A 17,361-nucleotide genomic window follows, 5' to 3' on the forward strand; every position below is an offset into this window, starting at 1 on the left:
GCTTGCTTGTTTCATATCTTACAGCCTTTTCTGTCAGAGTATTTATGAAATGTACTATAATTTACAACTACAGACTGCAACAGCCAATATATTAAAATAGGTCAAATCACAGAAACAAGACAGTTTCACTTTAAATAACTGGTCAAATACTGTGCCTGGAAGAGACCATTTATTCAGGCTATTTGTCGCCTGTCTCTATGTAAATGTGAAGTAATAAATAGGTTTAGTGCAGATTATCCAGGCTGGTTTTCATACTTATAAAGTAAGTATTAAATTGACTGTGGTATTAAAATATTTCAATTTGCTGTACCCTGCAGAAACAATACTCTGTTTGGTGCAACATTTGTGTTCATTCTTTGTGTAAATGTGCATCTTGCCACTTTGTGACCTTTTACAGGCAGATTTTTAGAGACAAAAAGAAACTTCATACACAGAAATGTGATAATTATGTTACAATTAGCATGCCTTCAGTCCTTGATGAGGTATTTAAACCTAAAAGTTGTCAAGCATGATTTATAATACCTCGAGCACCTCAGGAGCTTTTGAGTAATATAATCTGCATTTTACATCTCTGAGAATGTGACTGCAGCTCTGGGAAAAAACCTGTTTAAAACAAAACAACTCCAGCTTTTGGAAAATACCTAATTTTCCAAAATAGCTAATTTTCTCTGACAACATGTTTGCTCAGATCAGTTATTAAGCTGCGAATGGCATCACTGACATTAGCTGGTTAACTCTGACATTTGCAGGATGACCTATTTGTCTCTCTCCCTCTCTCTCTTGTGTGTGCATTGCTGTTGTGATGACACATTTCTGTTCAGTGGGATGTCCTGTGACGTGGAAAACCCGGCCACTTCTCAGGAAGCACAGAGGTTGCGGTATGTAGTTGTAGCACAATGAATCATTCTGGGTGTGGGTGCTATTTAGAGCTAAACATAAAATACAGTTTTATATAATGTTTAGCCTTTAAATTATATGAGTTAGCATTAGCCTAATGTCCTTTTTGCTGCAGAGGTAGGTGAATTTGGTATTAGCATAAATAAATAGTTTCCTCCTGATATTTAAATGTAGATACTGTGGAACAAAAAAAAAAATCTGGGGAGCAAGGGACAGAAACAGAAACATTTTACTCAGGGCGTCGTACTGGAAACAAAAGACAAGTCCGGTGTTAAAACACTTTTTTTATTGTGTAATTAAAAAGTCAAAATGGTGAGCACAGTTGCACATTATGCCACAACTTTGATATTTTATTTTTACAGCATAATGTAAACTGTTCTTTTGTTTACTTCGTTATTATGTATCTATTTATTTTCTCTTTATTTGTTATTTGGGTGGTGGGATGTATTGTTAGTTGTTGAGACGTTCAGTGTATCATGCGTATTTGACTGCTAAACATGCTTTGTGTCAGTTTGCCTGTTAGAGAAATCAGAAATTAAGTGTAAGATAAATCAGAGTAAGAAGAACAGCAGCTGTACACTTACCATGTAAAAAAAAATATCATGATGATGGAATTAGACGCCCAATTTTGTAAAATGCCAGACCTGGTGGTGGCTGCTGATTAATCTGTGCTGTGGCCTTTTGCTCCTTTAGCAACTCAGGATCATTTTTCTGGAAGATTTATTGGTCGCCTGCAGCACGGAGGCACATCCCCAACACAATTAGACCTGCTGCTAATTGTAAAAGACATTAGAAATGATTACCACATCTCCGTGTGTGTGTTAATAAATAGACAGTAGACAGGACTGGTGAATCATGGTGACTTGGACACAACATTGTAGCTGGTCCCTCCTGTGTCTTTCAGTCTTGCAGTCAACATTTTTTGAAATGTTAATTTACAAAAGGCAAAAAAAATCCTTTCACTAATAATGTAAAGGAAAGTATAGCTGGTTTTATTTCATTCACTGGGCAGAGGTGTTTGAGTGTCTTTCAGCCTAAAAGAAAAAGCTCAGCTTAAGCAGACACACATCTTTACAGTTGTCACTTAGAGGGTCTGTACAGATTTGTAATCATTTCCACGAGATTTACCCAAACCTTAACTGCTGCTTGCCTAACCTTAATCCATACCCTTCCCTCAACTAAAGCCAACACTTGATCTCAATTTACACCCCATCATTTTCATAAAATTCAACAAATTAGTTGTGGGACCCAGCCTCCAGTCCCCACAAATGACTTCTGGTTCCCAAAAAGCTATGTGCTCCCTGTGCTCTGTCCCCACAAGTATATATAAGCAAGAGCACACACACTTAGTGCTCGGCATGGACCGGCTGCAGCCCTCTCTCCCTCTCTCCCTCTATTTTCAGTCTGTCTGGTCCATTAAGATCAGCAGTGATCAGAGTAAAGCCACAAAGCAGGCGGCAATCACAAATATTCTAGAGGATGGACACGCACACATACGCACACTTGTACTTCTATCTATGAGGACACTCATTGACCTAATACATTCCCTAGCCCCTTAGACTAACCTTAACCATCAAAACTAAATGCCTATGCCTCACCCTTACCCTAAGTTTAATCTAAATCTAATTCTAACCTGAATCCTAAAACCAAGTCTTAACCCTCAAAAAGGTGTTTCACAAAGTGAGGGTTGGGCAAAATGTCTTCACTTTCTGAAAATGTCCTCACTCTACAGCAAAAAATAATTTTTTTGGTCCTCACCATATAGCAAGTACAAGAACACACTCATGCATGCACACACACACACGCTGATGTGCATGAAAATGTAAGCAAAAGAAGATAACCACACATTATTAAAAGCATAAACACATGCAAAAAACTAAACGAAACAAAAAAAACTCATGCATGATGACATGTTTTTCTTTAGGACAACTCACCAAATGCTGCTTCCCAGTATAGGCTACTGTAAAGGTACTGTAATAACATACAGGTGTAATGTGCTAACTTTATTTACATCTGTAACAACTTGCTTTTAATTGTTTTTACTTCAGGATTATATATTATATCACTTTATTATATGAGCCTGTGAGTTTCAAATAATTGCCAATCAGATTCCTGCAAAAACAAAACAAACAAAAAATGCAATCAGATTCAAATTATAGAGAAACCAGGAATGTCCTTCACATCCTCTGATTGATATGAATGATTGCTTATTCAGCAAAGCTCTTTAAGCCTGTCATCCACACAAAGTGATACCTTGGCTTCTAATTATAAGATGGTCTGATGTGGACCCGGCCCCGCAGAGCATTGCTTATGACATTTATGAGTCAAATATCCGCTGCTACTTTGATACTTGTAAACAAAGTGAGTCACAACACAGAGAGTGAGGTATTACATATGGTCATTTGGAGGAATGGGAGTACTGTTTTCCGTTATTTACCGCATTTACAAAAACATCACAGATCATAACCTAAAGTTTCCCTTTAGGCATGTTGGTTTCAGTAAGGTTAGAAAATTCAGAGATGATAGAAAATAACCCTTTACTGAACAGAGCAGAAATGAACAGTCCACTTGCACTTCTTTTATCACCCGTGTCTTTTCTCCTGCAGTGGAAGCCATTACAGAGCAGATCTCACAGCTGAATGACTGAAGAGTCTCCTAATGGCATGAAGCATGATGACATGACTGAAAGTATGGCTACTTTCTGACCTTTAGATATGACACAATTGACCTACAGTCCATTATCAGTATAGAGTGGGACCTAGTTCCACTATTATCATTATCATTAAAACTGTGAAGGATGACTGAATAGGAATCCAAGGTCTAATATTACATTGAAGTCTACAATTGGACTATATCAGTAAAAGGTACATATCCATGTTGTTATACACAGTTATGTGTATAACAACATGGATACAGAAAGCATTTCACTGACTACATAGTAAGTTGTGGTTGCTCTTGTGTGCAGCCAGTGTCTCTAAAACCAAATGTATGTTATACTGTTTTTCTCCCAGCACTTAAACTGTATAGAAAAATATGACAAAAATAATGTCTTTCATGTAACATCAACCTGAAGAAATACACAGAGAGATGGTATGAGATGCAGGGACATTCAAACTACAGTGTTAACTAACCTCTTCATTTGTGTTTCTGGTTGTGAATGCTTCCTTATTACAGGTTATTCTGCAGTGGCAACATTTAATGTTTACATCTGGCTGCAACCAGCTTCCTCTCCACTCCCTGGGTGGGTTTAACTTGCCTTGAACGTCAGTAAGCTTTGAACTGAAGCAGTCATTTACGAGATGAACCTCATAAGAACTGATTTGAAACAAGAAAATGTAGCAAAAAGTGAAAAGGTAAAAAAAAAAAGAGGATGGCTGGCAAGGCGTCCGTGGTGCTGAAGTTATTGTCTACCACCCAGGGCGAGAGTTCCATGAAGAAGTCATTAGGCAAAATGAGCCCACTGGCATTTAGAGTAAATGAATGTTGGTCACTGAAAATCAATAGAAAAGTTACTGAAACTACTGGTTTGTAAAAATAAATCTAAACTCAATCGCACACATGGTCCGTTCAAAGTTGGATAAACATGATCCACTCAAAGTCATTTGGAAAGTTACTTTATTCAAAGTAAACACAGTTCTACTGACATCCAATGGTTAACTGGGATGATTGGACAAATTTCATTCAGTTGTTCCTTAAAAAGTAGAGAAGTGCTTCCATTGAAAATCAATGGAACATTAATGACCTTAGAAAGAAAGTAAATGTGGTACTTCAGTTTATATTTACTGCAGCCAGTTGCTGGCTTCAAATTGTTCATGTTGCTCAGTGTATATATATATATATTGCATATATACAGTGTAGGCATGTACTATGTGAATGGATAGATAGGTAACCATACTGGAGAACACAACATCATTGCTTGATCTGACTCTCAGTTGTCCTTTGGATTAATATTGTGTTGTTTTTCGTGTTGAGCAGTTTCATGAGGATGACTTGAGGTATTCACTTGAGCACAGACGCCTCCTCAGAGTGGCTGCAGGCAAAAAAAAACGACAGCAGAGAAAAGTTATTGATCTAGAAACATTAAGATCCAGTACTTCCCTGACAAATGTATTCATTTAAGATTGCTTCAAATGTCAATGACCCATATGAAGTATGTCTGTATGTTTGTTTACTTCACAAGTTATATATGTGGACACTATGTCACTTCATACAGAGGCTCTGGTCTAGGGGCCCCTTGACTCCAGGGACCACTGGTAACCAGTAATCCATTCATGGATTAAGGGTAAGGGTAGGAAATGTAATATGTCAGTGAGGGATACACGGTAACATGTGTGTTTAAGTGTGTGTGTATCTGCATCTGTACCTACCAGCTGAAAGTTGTTTAGTAGGTGATCTAAGTTTATATCGTCATAGGTCTCTTGGAAGGTGTTGGGTTCATCCCTGGACTCCTCTGGGTCACTGGTTCCAGGGTCTTCAAAACTATGCGTGAATGTGGAGGGGCACGGAGAATAAAAAGTCACTGCATTTGAATTGTTTTATTAGTTTTATTCCATAACAGTGTGTTTCAATTAATAGTTTATATTCAAAGGCATGACTTGGAAAACCGTGATGTTTTTTTGGTCTAACTAATGTGAAAGCACTGCCAATATTGCTTTCTATGTATTATTTCTTACATTCTGCAAGTTTATAGTGGGAACCAACAACTTTGGTTTTGTTTTATTGTTGTTATTTGCACATGAATTTAATTTCTGTTTCACAAGCCTACATGTCCAGCAGAGTTGGTTAAGTCCTTAATATCTGCTTTTCCCTCCCCCTGTGCTGATACACATAATTTAAAGGAAGATACTTTTTTGATTTGAGTGTGCAGACCTCCTGTTTTTTTTTACAGCTGTGGTTGAGCTCACTGCAAATCCACCTCTTTCTTCTGGATTTTGCCTTTGGTTGAACATGATGCCTTTGGTCTTCAACTTGTGTGACTATGCAGTCTCAGTCCAGTAATCAGCGAATTCAGTTTTGTGTTGTTTTGAACCTGAGATTTTTGCATGTATTGTCTTTTTTTGGCACTTGTGATTGTATTAATCTTCAGTAAATGTTATATGTGTAAATAAACTGTTAAGGAGGGTGCAGACATGAATGTTGGAGAATTTGTCAATATTTATTGTTGTGTGCTTTAGCAAATGCTGTTTTAAATATATTTTGTGGTTAGCAAGATAAGGAGATGATTAAATTTGCCTCTGAACCATAATGTTTAAAAAGCATAGGCTACCCTCAGCTGACTTTGCATCACTCATTGTTATTTATCCATTTAAAACTGAGGAGGCTATGCAGTTGCTAAATCATATGTTTAAAAGGCTGTTTTTTTTGATAATGTTAGAATTGAAACTTAAACTTTAAACCTAAAATTCTTGCTTAGTCTGGTCTCCAACTGTTGGTATCATTACATTGTCAGCGAGCAGCAACCAAAACTGAGAAGCATAGTTTAGGTGGTTGTTTTTTTAGCTTTCTTTTATCTTCATGATAGGAACTGTACAGTACATACTAGCTGAAAAGAAATTGTCAGCTGTATAAAATCCTATTAACATCTCATAACAAAAACTGATCTCAAGCCATCCAGGAATAAGACCTAATGGTACCTGAGCAATTTTTCTTTTTATATTAAAGTGGAGAAACCTTTGAGGAGTCATGATGTTGTTTATCTATAGAGTGAGTTTTAGGAAATGTACAAAACAGAGATGAACAGATGAAGGAAAGGAGGACTGATTCCTACCTCCTCTTTCCTGATAAAACTGAGTTCAGATACTTCTTGACGGCCATTTGTTTGCGGAAGCGGCTGTAATTGTCTGTGAAGATGGCGTCTGAGTGACGCTTCACTGGCTCCTCCATCAGCTCGTCACTGGACAGAAGACAGATCATGACAGAAACCAAGATACAATGAATTTGACAGTGTTGCCACAGTTCAGAGTGCAGCAGGTTTCAGTGCAAAGTCAGTGCAGCTCATGTACTGTGATTCACGGTGAGTCCTTCCTGACTCTGTGACAAATATATAATGCAGCAGTAATGGCATATAGGCCCTTTCTGTAAAACAGTAAACATTAAGAGAAAAAAGTTCACCTCCCTGTGTATGAAATAATAAAAAATTGATGTATTTTAACTTTTTGCCAAACATTTCACCTTAAATTAAAGGCATTCTGAAAACAAATATCAAAAACTTTGTATATATTCTAAGGAATTTACAGATACAACTGAATTTCTTGTGCCTGTTATAACAAGAATTTTATAGCTTATTTCCCCTTTGTGTGTGTTTTCTGTACACAGCTGACTCTCACAAAAGCCCTGATATTTTCACTTTAAAAACCATTACAGCGGACTGAGCTTTATTTCTAATTTTATGGTTACATGCTGAAAGTTGAACATTTTTACACTTATTTTCTACTACTTTCTAATCGATTTTACGATTTTAAAGTTTTGTTCTGAGGAATCAGCCAGTAAATGCATTAAACCCGACGTTTGGACTTGCAGTTCCGCAGCCATATTTAACCTTGTCACATACCTGACCCGCTTTCCGATCAGAGACTCCAGATATCTCCGCGCTGACAGCTGCCCCAGGAGTTTGCTGTATCCGCTGGTGAACAGACCGTCTGCGTGTCTCGTCGGTCTAAACAGCATCACGGGATAGCCCCATTAAAACCTGAATACCTTTAACGGATTCAATACAGTTCAAGGGTGCACCCCACCTCTCCCCCAATGTCAGCTGTTGGCTCCACCACCACCCCACCCCCGAGTAAGATACAAGATCACAATTGAAGTATTAGCTACCTTTCTCACAGTCTTATTATACATTTTAATAAGTCGATTTTAGACATAATAGAAACGGCGCTCATTCTGAGCCACAGCCATGTGACCTAACGCAGCCAGAGCACGGTGCCATTGTCTAAGATTATTCCTGACAACATGTAAAAAAGGCAAGAATTTTCGTTTTACGTTCAAATGAATGAACCTGAGCAGGAACCCGAAGTCAAGCCGGATCAAAATCATCCATAATCTATAACTATTCGTTATTTCTCTAAATAGTCTGTTGGGAAAAAAATCAGGTTTCGTCTTACCGTATGGATGCGTATGGCAGGCTCAGAGCCCGGGAATACAACACACTGCACAGGGCTATTAGGAGAAGAAGGTGTGGGCCGGTCCGTTGTGACATCGCTTTACACCTGAGGATGGAAACGGCGAGGAATTATTCGCCCTCCCTGGAAAACAAATCCTGCACTACCCTCTACCTATTATCCCGTAGGCTTCATACATTATCTTAGTATATGCTCAACAGTCAGGTCGCAAACAAATAAATGCTCAATTGCTTTAGAGGCAAACAAACAAAGAAAACATTTGTACGTAGATTTTTTTTGACAGACTTCCCGTTTGAAGTTGATTTTGTTCAGAGAGGCGAAAAGAAATCATGCGAATCCCATGCGTAATTGCGCACGGCGCGGCTCTGGCGACAATATTTTACTACACCGCGTAGAAGCTTAGATCACAAACCGGTCACAAATGTCGAGCTACTCAAACGATCATCTTATTCCTGAAAAACGTTGCTGCCAAAATGGTTACAATTTCCTTCAAAAACAAAGTAATCAGAGTAAATTTAACTGTAGAAATGTCAAAATCCCCTCAGTGCATTTTCCCAGAGTATTTACTATTTTGCAGTTTAGTTTTTAATCCATTCAGCTGTTCCTCGGTCACTTCTTGCTAACTGTAAAGAAACATAAACAAGAGTGAGAGTTAGGATACCGAACTTTGCCAAGCCTCTCGGGGAAGAAGGAAAGATAAAAATCGATGCATAATTATGCAAACTGCAGACAGTATTAGACGGCGGAGTTGCTATAACCTATCAGATCTTTGGGAGAGAGCTATTTAAAACCTGGCAGGACCGCGCAAAAACAAACAAACAAACAAACAAACAATAACACAAGTGCAGGAATAAAAACGGAAACCACCGAGCACGCACCACATCTCATAGAAACCCTAAAACATATCCTATGTGGAAACATGAACTCTTACATGTGCTCTAAAGAAAGTTGCCTGCTTTTGGCTCTTTCCGCTGCCGCTGTCCAAGGTCCTGATCTTGTATGTCCACTCTGCTGATCCGATGCTTCCTAACAGCCTCTCTCTTTCTGGCTTTCTGCTCGCCTTCAGCTCTGCTCCCGTTTTATACACCTAGATGTTTCTCATGGGGCAGGAGGGGGACATCAGATTTGATCAGTGGCCTGAGACGTCAGTAGGTCGCTGCTTCCGTCAGTGGTCTTGCTCACGGAACCAAACAAGCCTATGGTGAAATTAGTTTTTTTGCCTTCTAATTATTGTACAAATAACTTACTTATATGAGATAACTAGACAGGAAATCAGAATGGAAAAGATGTGAGAAAAGTTAAACTCAGTGTTTTCTGCAGATTTGTGGCAAGAGACAGAAGAAGAATGACAAGAAAAAGGGTAAACTGCCAAAAAATGGATCAACAGCTTTATCCTCACTAGTACAATATGAAATAACTATCAATGCCACAGTCTCCACTTGTATATACCAAGGTTTTAGGGACCCTTGGGGTGCCTATAGTGGGGTGTGGCAAATAAACTTATAAAAGGTTTTGCAAAATGAAAGCTTTTGTTTTCTTCCTGAAATTATGACCTGACATCTGCATGGGCCACTGTTTGCTGATATTATACCCAGAGCCGGTAAAACAGGATAAACAGGTCAATTGTTTACTTTGGGAAATGCATTCATTCTGAGAATGCTCTACAGAAAGGTCCTCCACTTCTAACTAGCACGTTGTCAAAATGTTTTCTTGAAACAAAGTCATGAGAGTGTAATTTAGCAGTATAAATGTATCAATCCCCAGTGTGGATGTTTTTAAGTCCACCAATTAGCGATCAGCTTTCCATCTTCCCAGTCAACACTAGAAATGAGTTGTCACAGAAACACCAGGTTTCAGCTAGAATGCAGTGCACTATATGAAATTGTGCTATCCATCAGTTTATTTAGGTAGGCTTTTCTGGGAGGGCGACACAGCAGCGCGGTGCTGTCATCTAACAGCAAGAAGCCTCTGGGTTTGAGCCTGGCCCGACCTGGGGCCTTTCTGTGTGGAGTCTGCATGTTCTCACTGTGCCTCTCTCTCTGGATACATTGGCTTCTTCCCACAGTCCAAAGAGATGCAGCTTAGGTTGATTGGTGACTCTAAAATGTCTGTTGGAGTGTGTGTGGTTGTTTATCTACATGTCAGCCTTGCAATAGACTGGTGAACTGTCCAGGATGAACCCCACGTCTCACCCAGTGTCAGCCCCCTGTGACCCTATTCAGGAATAAGCAGAATAGATAATGGATGGATTTTCTGACAATACAATTCATGTTATTGAACTGTGCTACCTGAACCGTTTAAGTGGGTAGGATACATGTTGCTTTTAAAATCACATTTGAAACACCAAATAATCAACCAAATGGCAAGTAGTCCAGTTCATAGAAGCGTTGATGAAACTGTCTAGCCAGAAATATCAAAATTACTTATTTTTGAGCTATAAATATTTCCTTTATTATCCTGTGTATTGTCCTGTCATGACACTAATTCTTTATTCTTCAGCAATGTTATCAAAATCCCACAGCAGCCTTTTATTTCTATTTGTCTAAGTGCACAACAGTGCTGAGCACCACTGACTGAACAGCAACACACAAATCTTGCAGGTTACCATTTTATATAAATACAACATTTTCAGAGGGTGTCTGCAGGATACTGACACTGTTTTTTATTTCAGGTTGTGCTGGACGTTTAAAAAAGAATGCTACACAGGAGTGAAGTGTTTCAGAATCCACCCACAGTGTCCATGATGAGTCTGATTTTCTCTGCTGGAATGGCACGGTCAATTAGCTGTGACGTCAGCTGGCACCTCATCCGCCTTTTCATCCATCCATCCATCTAAAACAGTATGAACATTCAGCCAATGTTGCTGAGAGAAAAGATGATAGACATGATTTACAGCAATGTAGAGAGGAACAGAGAGACTGCAGAGCTACTGTAGAGTAGAGAGGTGAAAACTGTTAACTGTGAAAAAAATGAAAAGAAACAAGGGTCCTCTTCCCCCATTAATGGACTTTTTACTTTATAAGATAATATAGTATAAATGTAATGGGATAATATGGTTTTACATTTTGTACTTACCACTGGCCCACGTTGGCTTACTCAAATCACAAAACAGTACAGGAGTACAATAAGAATACAGAATGTGAACAAGTGTTATGGGGGAAAACATCACTCATCTTTGTGGTTGTGTGCCTGATGATGGTCACAAATTTTATTTACCCCTACATCATGAGAACAGCATCTCTGGCCTTCCCAGGTCTTTCATATCTGCTCCCGGTCAGCAAATGACCCCCCCCCTTCCCCATCCCATCCCATTCTACTAATGTGATCAGTCCAGAGAGAAAGTAGATTAGGTAGAAGTCCATGGGAGAAAGAACCGGCTAATTGACAGTGGTGACTGGACACAGATCCCTGCAGGAACAGGAAGCTGATGGAGGAAATATCAGCAATATTTTGTTTATGGTGATGGAATGTACAGAAGAAAACGTTCCTACAGATGAGCTGTTGGTCACCTCACCTGTGTACACAGGACAAAACAGAGGACTGATGACAACAAGGATGTAATGGTAGGTGCCCCTGCCAGTGATAGTGAGTGTACTTGTACTAATACTCCTCCAACTACTAGTACTGCTACCACTGTTATTGTTAGTTCTAATATCACATTGATTTCTACTACTATAGCTACTATGATTAATAATCCTATTTCCACTATGGCACGTTTAGGCATCCTCATTCCCTATTCCCTCACTGTAAAACATCACACAAGAGTTTAGTGGAATCAACTATTCTTTCCTCTTTGTTTATCTTAAATTAATTGAAAACGAAAATTTCACACTGTACCAAAGGCAAAAATGAGAAAAAAGAAACGGATCTGGGGGAACTTTCAATTGAAGTCTACACCCAGAGTGTGAAAAAAACAAGTCGTCTGCAATCGGTCCTCAAAATGAAACAAGAACACCAGCCTTTAAGTGGAACTGCTCAGTTTGTATGACTAGTAATCAGCTATTATTGTACTTTACTCCCAGTACTATAACTGTCAACAAACACCAGTTCTATTACTTAAAGATACTAACATTATCAGTAAATACTATTAAATACATATTAGTGCTTTCATCACCACAAGTACTATGCTACTAGTTTTACTTGCTACTAACTGTACTACTACCATTGCTTCAACTATGACTGAAGTTCCTACTAGTAGGTTTACTACTTCTCTTACTGTTACTACCACCAGTGCTGCTACTACTAATTTTAATTACACAATTATTAAACTACTATTAAAACTCTACATCAATGCTATTATTCCTATTTAAACTAATACATCTCTACTGTATCTCACAAACAGCTACTAGTACTTTTAGTAATGATACTGTCCGCCACTGTTTATTAATAACCCCACAAATAACTAGTTGATATTGATATTTGATGATAAAGTGTGAAAAAACAACTGTATCTAAAATATATATATGGCAGAGTGAAAGAAAACAGGATCTGAGGGGTCAAAATAAAATCAGAAATAAAACAGAAGAAAGTAACTGATATTAAATCTGGCAGTTTTTTTCAGGTTGATCCTGCAAACAGTTACATCACCAGACGTGTAGTGATACAAGCTTGGTTTTGTAGCAGGACGGTTGACTGACCAAGTGAGCAGTAAACTGGCAGCTGTTGGGCATCAGAGAGTACAAAGATTTAATTTACACACATTTTGGAAGGCGTTTATTTCATCTTGTGTTACTGCCAGAGCCAGATAAAGACAGAAACATTTGTCTTTGCAGGAAGTTTAGTTTCCTTGAACGCAGCTATTATTTAGCACAACTACTGCATGTCTGTTCTGTTAGAAAGCAGCTCCTCTCCACAGTAGAGAAATACACATTCTCCACTTATCAAGGTTTAATATTTTGCTCTTGTTGGGCTGGGGTAAAAGATACTTTTGCACCAATACATTCAAAGTAATAACAGTTACAGATTTTGTCTAATTTGAGTGTCTTGAATAAAGTTTTTAACATCCAAAAGAAGCATTTTTAGAAATGCAAAAGTTCATTGGCAAAAACAATAAAAAAATGTGGTTTTCAACATAAATCTTAAATATAAAATTACCTTACATCTAACATGTGACTGCTTTCTACAGTTAGCGCCTACAGTACTGAGGCCTAACATGTAGTAGTGTATAAGGGCTGACACATGTAGTAACAACTAGCACTTCTGGAAAAGTTAACTAAAAATCTAATACGTCTGTCTGCAATGATGTCAATAAATACATGCTAAGAGAAAACGTAAAATGAGAGTTAAGAGACACCTAGCAAAAATGCATCACCACGTTGCAGTATAAGTAGCTCCAGGCAATCATATTAACAGTGTGTGTGCAGAGATGACAGTATAATGACATCCTTCCATGGACAAATGACAGGCCTTCACACTCATCTAAAATGTCGTCATTGGTGCTGGTATCAAACAGGTTTTTGTCTCCCATGTGGGAAAACTGTTCTCCTCTTGGCTTCATGTGGACTCAGTTGGCTTTGGTGATGGATTGCCATCCACAACAAGCAGAGGAGATTAGTCTGACAAATTACAGCTAAACTCCCCTGATGGCTAAACCTGGTTTACAGCCACAGGAGGCAGGCTGCACTCAGAGCTAAAAACAGAGACATCAGGTCAACACTGCCAGATGAAATTTAGGAAATGGTCAGCATTAATGTTGTAATGCAAATGACACATTTATGACAAATTTTGTAATTCCTCCCTGATGAACTGAATAATAGATTTCACCAGATACACATGCTATTTTCACTATTTTTGCTATCCATCATGTTTGGGCTGGTACAACGGTGGTTACTTTTAAAGTTTGGCAAAGAAAACTTTGCTGTTTCTTTGTTTCCTTCGGAAAACCACTAAGACAAGGTAGTCAGAGTCTGAAGAATAATTCACCATCTTCAGAATTGTACTTATATACTTTCTTTTCAAGCATGAGCTGAGTGTGTTAGGCTGGGTTAGCCTAGGTTAGCCTAGCTTAGCATACTTTTCAAAATGTTCAGCTGCTTACTGTATGGCTCTAATACAATAACACTGAATGTTCTTGTTAATATAAACAACATGAGCATGCTCTGTATAGCTGACAAAATGCATGTGTGAGAAGACGGAATGTTTTTCAGTGATCGGAGACAGCTTTTATTCTCTATAAACAATATTTGCTCAGTGTGTGTGTGGTAAATATACTTGTGTGACTGGGCAGCAGTGATCGGAGACAGCTTTTATTCTCTATTAACAATATTTGCTCAGTGTGTGTGTGATAAATATACTTGTGTGACTGGGCAGCGAAGCAGGAAACAAACCAATTTAAAGGCTCATAAAATCAGGAAAATAAGGATTACAACAAATGAAAAAGCAATAGGCTTACAGTTTACTCTGCTGGGAGACATTAAATCAAATCATTTTCATACTATAATACAACTAGTGGAATTACAATGATCTCCAAAACTACAAACTCATGAAATGTGCAATCCCCCCCACTGCCCACTACCCCTTATATCTTTTGAAGCACATCCTGAATTAGTGACATCACATTCTCTGACTGATACAAGCCTTGCCACAAAGATTCACTTTCTGCTTCCCTGTGTACTCAACACACTTTGTTTAGTCTGCCATCACTGATATTAAGATATTTTTCATTTCACACAAGCATATATCCATACACATATTACTTTTTATACCTTTTTCATAATCTGTCCCTCTCTCTCACACAGACACAGACTCCACACACTCATCATAGTCCGTGTCCCTTGAGGTTCCTTTAATGGAGGCCTTGTACTGATCAATTAGACCACCAGAGCTCTTCATTGCATCCTAAATTAACTAAAAACATAACTACATTTGGCCCGGATTCAGCCCCATGGCAGACATTATGTACAGCAATGCCATCTTGAGACACTCATACACACACATTTCCATCATTAGCTCTCATTAACCAACAAATCCCTAGCCGCAGTGAATCTGGATCTGGCTGTCATGATGACCAAAGAGATTATGCTGCTTTCCCTGTCCAGGAAAAAGCCATTTTGATATTGGATTATCTATCTATGACTAATTTAACAACGACATTACAACTTTATACAGTAAAGTTCTTTGAGTATCAATCCCACTGAGCATGCGTGATGTGTCATCTGAAAGCGCCTTCAAGAGAGAGAACATATAATAGTGTCTAACCCGAGTAAAATATTCATTCATACACGCACCTTTTTTACGGCAGACATTTGAACTTGTCAAGTCAGTGCAGGTAATAGCATCATGATAGTTGCATTCCATCTAGGCGGTGTCCTGCTATTGTGCAGGCTGGGTCACTAGCACGCCTGCATATAACAGAGCCATCATTAGTCATTAGTTGCAGCTGTGCCCTTCTGCTATGACATGTCAAAATGTCTTTAGAGAAATCTTTTTCTTTTGGAATCACAGGGTCATAAATTGTAATCGCCACTGTTACATAAATGGCTGAAAGTTTTTAGTGCATGAATATGATCACATATGTACCAGTGTAGTGAAAGTGCTAATTCAACTCTGTAGTCATTTTTGTGCCTATAGAGAGTGGATCAGTTGTAACAAACTGCTGTCCTGCTTTGTGACAAAGCTCTCCATTCACCTGCCTCTTCTCTACATGCATTATATTGTATGCAATGCTTGTATATAATCTGTGGTGGATCAAAACACTGCAAAAAATTCAAGTCACCATGAGAGCATCGTTTCTGTGCAGATTCTTCTTGGTGGCTGTTGGAGAATGAGCCTGAATACTACCATCTGTACAGCTCTATCACTGTCCCTCCCCACTCAATCGCAGTGCGTCCACACAGGCAGTGTTTGCTCACCGATGCTTCAGCAGCCCTGCAGTAATGATATCTGAGCAGCCTGTTATGGCAGGATGACCTCCCCTCAGACAACCAACCTGCTGCAGCTAAATGACTATAATAAGGTGTCTGTCATGGTTGTATGGGTGTTAGCTGTTGAGCTACAGTACAGTAAAATTTATTTTCCTGTTTTCATGGAAAGGCAGCATGAAGAAGGCCCGTTTGACCAGACATAATAACTTGTACAATAATTACTGGAACATGTATTCTATTTAGGTTTCTCATAGATTTGATGTTTTCACATATTCACAGAGTCCGATGGTGACGGTATGAAACATTTGCAGATTACATCCCATACTGAGCAGCATTTCAGAGGCTTGCAGGGCAGTATTTATTTATTCCACTGCTGCATTTAAAACACTATATTATTTATGTAATTTTTTCCAAAAGCCAAACAAGAACTTGAACCCATAATCCCAAACCTTCAGAGGCTGATGCCTTATCTATTAGATCACAGAGTCAGATTGTGGCTAATGAAGGAATTTGTCCCAATTTCCAAAAATAAAAAACACCTGCCTCATCTTAGAAATCACATTTGAAAGGCAGTGGCTTTTTTTTATAAATCATTTTCAACATCCACTTAAATTGACCAATTTTTAAATCTGAAATCAAGAGGTTACACTGCTGCTGTTTGACGAGAAGGGCAGCCAGAATCACCTTCAGTAATTACATTAATTTTGAATACAGAGACGCAAAACAATGGGTGGAAGAGAGAGAATAAGTATGACTCAGAGAGGGCGTAATAGATGGGAAGAAATAATAACAATAATTTGTTTTATCAGTTTGGGTCAGACCTGTGAAGATACACTTACCTTTTTGTGTTTTCTGTCTTTTCTTTTTAACATTTGCTATCATTCTCACTCTCTCACTGACACACACACCTTGCATCCAGGGAGCTCTGCTAATATTTTGTGGGAGAGTTAATGCAGTCAGAGCATACTGTGCTAGTGTGTGACATCCATCAATCCACTAGCACTATCCAGTCTCCTGATTTGCAGCTCAGACATAATTTCTCATGACCACATTTTTTAAATGCAGAAGAAGCTACACAATACACTGCAGTATGCAGTCTGTCTGTCATCAACATAAAAATGGTTTTCTTCTCCTGCTCAGTAAATGAACTGATTATATTCCAGAGATGCCTGAGGCATGAGATAAATATACTTATTAAATAATTATGTAGAAATATATTTCTAATTAATTATTGCTCTTGGTAATTACACCGATGATCCAAAAGGGATAGTGGATTTTTTTAAACAAGGTTAACAGTCTACAAATAGCAATATTCACATCAAAATTTTTCAAAAATAAAATTTAATAATAATAGACCCAGGCTGTGCTCCCCCTCCCACTGTCAACTGGGATTGGCTCCAGCTCCCCTGCAACCCTCTACACGGTAAGGGCTATAGATAATGGATGGATGGAAACTATTATAAAGAATAAAGTATGAAGGC

At 38.5% G+C, this 17,361-nt stretch overlaps 1 protein-coding gene and 1 long non-coding RNA gene across 2 annotated transcripts; one reads left to right on the top strand and one right to left on the bottom strand.

The window, feature by feature from the left end:
• Positions 1-831: 831 nt before the first annotated feature.
• Positions 832-4,130, top strand: LOC109961094 (uncharacterized). Its single transcript, XR_002275095.1, has 3 exons — positions 832-878; positions 3,504-3,585; positions 4,072-4,130. It is a non-coding gene; the product is annotated as an uncharacterized LOC109961094 (long non-coding RNA).
• A 382-nt stretch (positions 4,131-4,512) lies between these two features.
• On the bottom strand, positions 4,513-9,053 carry vip (vasoactive intestinal peptide). The gene is made up of 6 exons (XM_020601820.1): positions 8,950-9,053; positions 8,001-8,105; positions 7,448-7,552; positions 6,665-6,790; positions 5,265-5,376; positions 4,513-4,927 (listed from the first exon to the last, which is right to left on the bottom strand). Coding segments are annotated over exons 1-6 (459 nt in total). The 5' UTR covers positions 8,952-9,053; the 3' UTR covers positions 4,513-4,918.
• Positions 9,054-17,361: the final 8,308 nt, after the last annotated feature.

This window comes from Monopterus albus, unplaced genomic scaffold (genome assembly GCF_001952655.1).
Source record: "Monopterus albus unplaced genomic scaffold, M_albus_1.0 scaffold52.1, whole genome shotgun sequence".
Classification (NCBI taxonomy): domain Eukaryota; kingdom Metazoa; phylum Chordata; class Actinopteri; order Synbranchiformes; family Synbranchidae; genus Monopterus; species Monopterus albus.

Bases quoted from the DNA above. Each gene is read 5' to 3' on its own strand.
- vip (XM_020601820.1), bottom strand. The intron at 7,553-8,000 runs GTAAGACGAAAC...GATGCTGTTTAG, and splicing joins CTGCCATACGCATCCATACG to ACCGACGAGACACGCAGACG. The intron at 6,791-7,447 runs GTATGTGACAAG...TCTTCTGTCCAG, and splicing joins CTGATCGGAAAGCGGGTCAG to TGACGAGCTGATGGAGGAGC.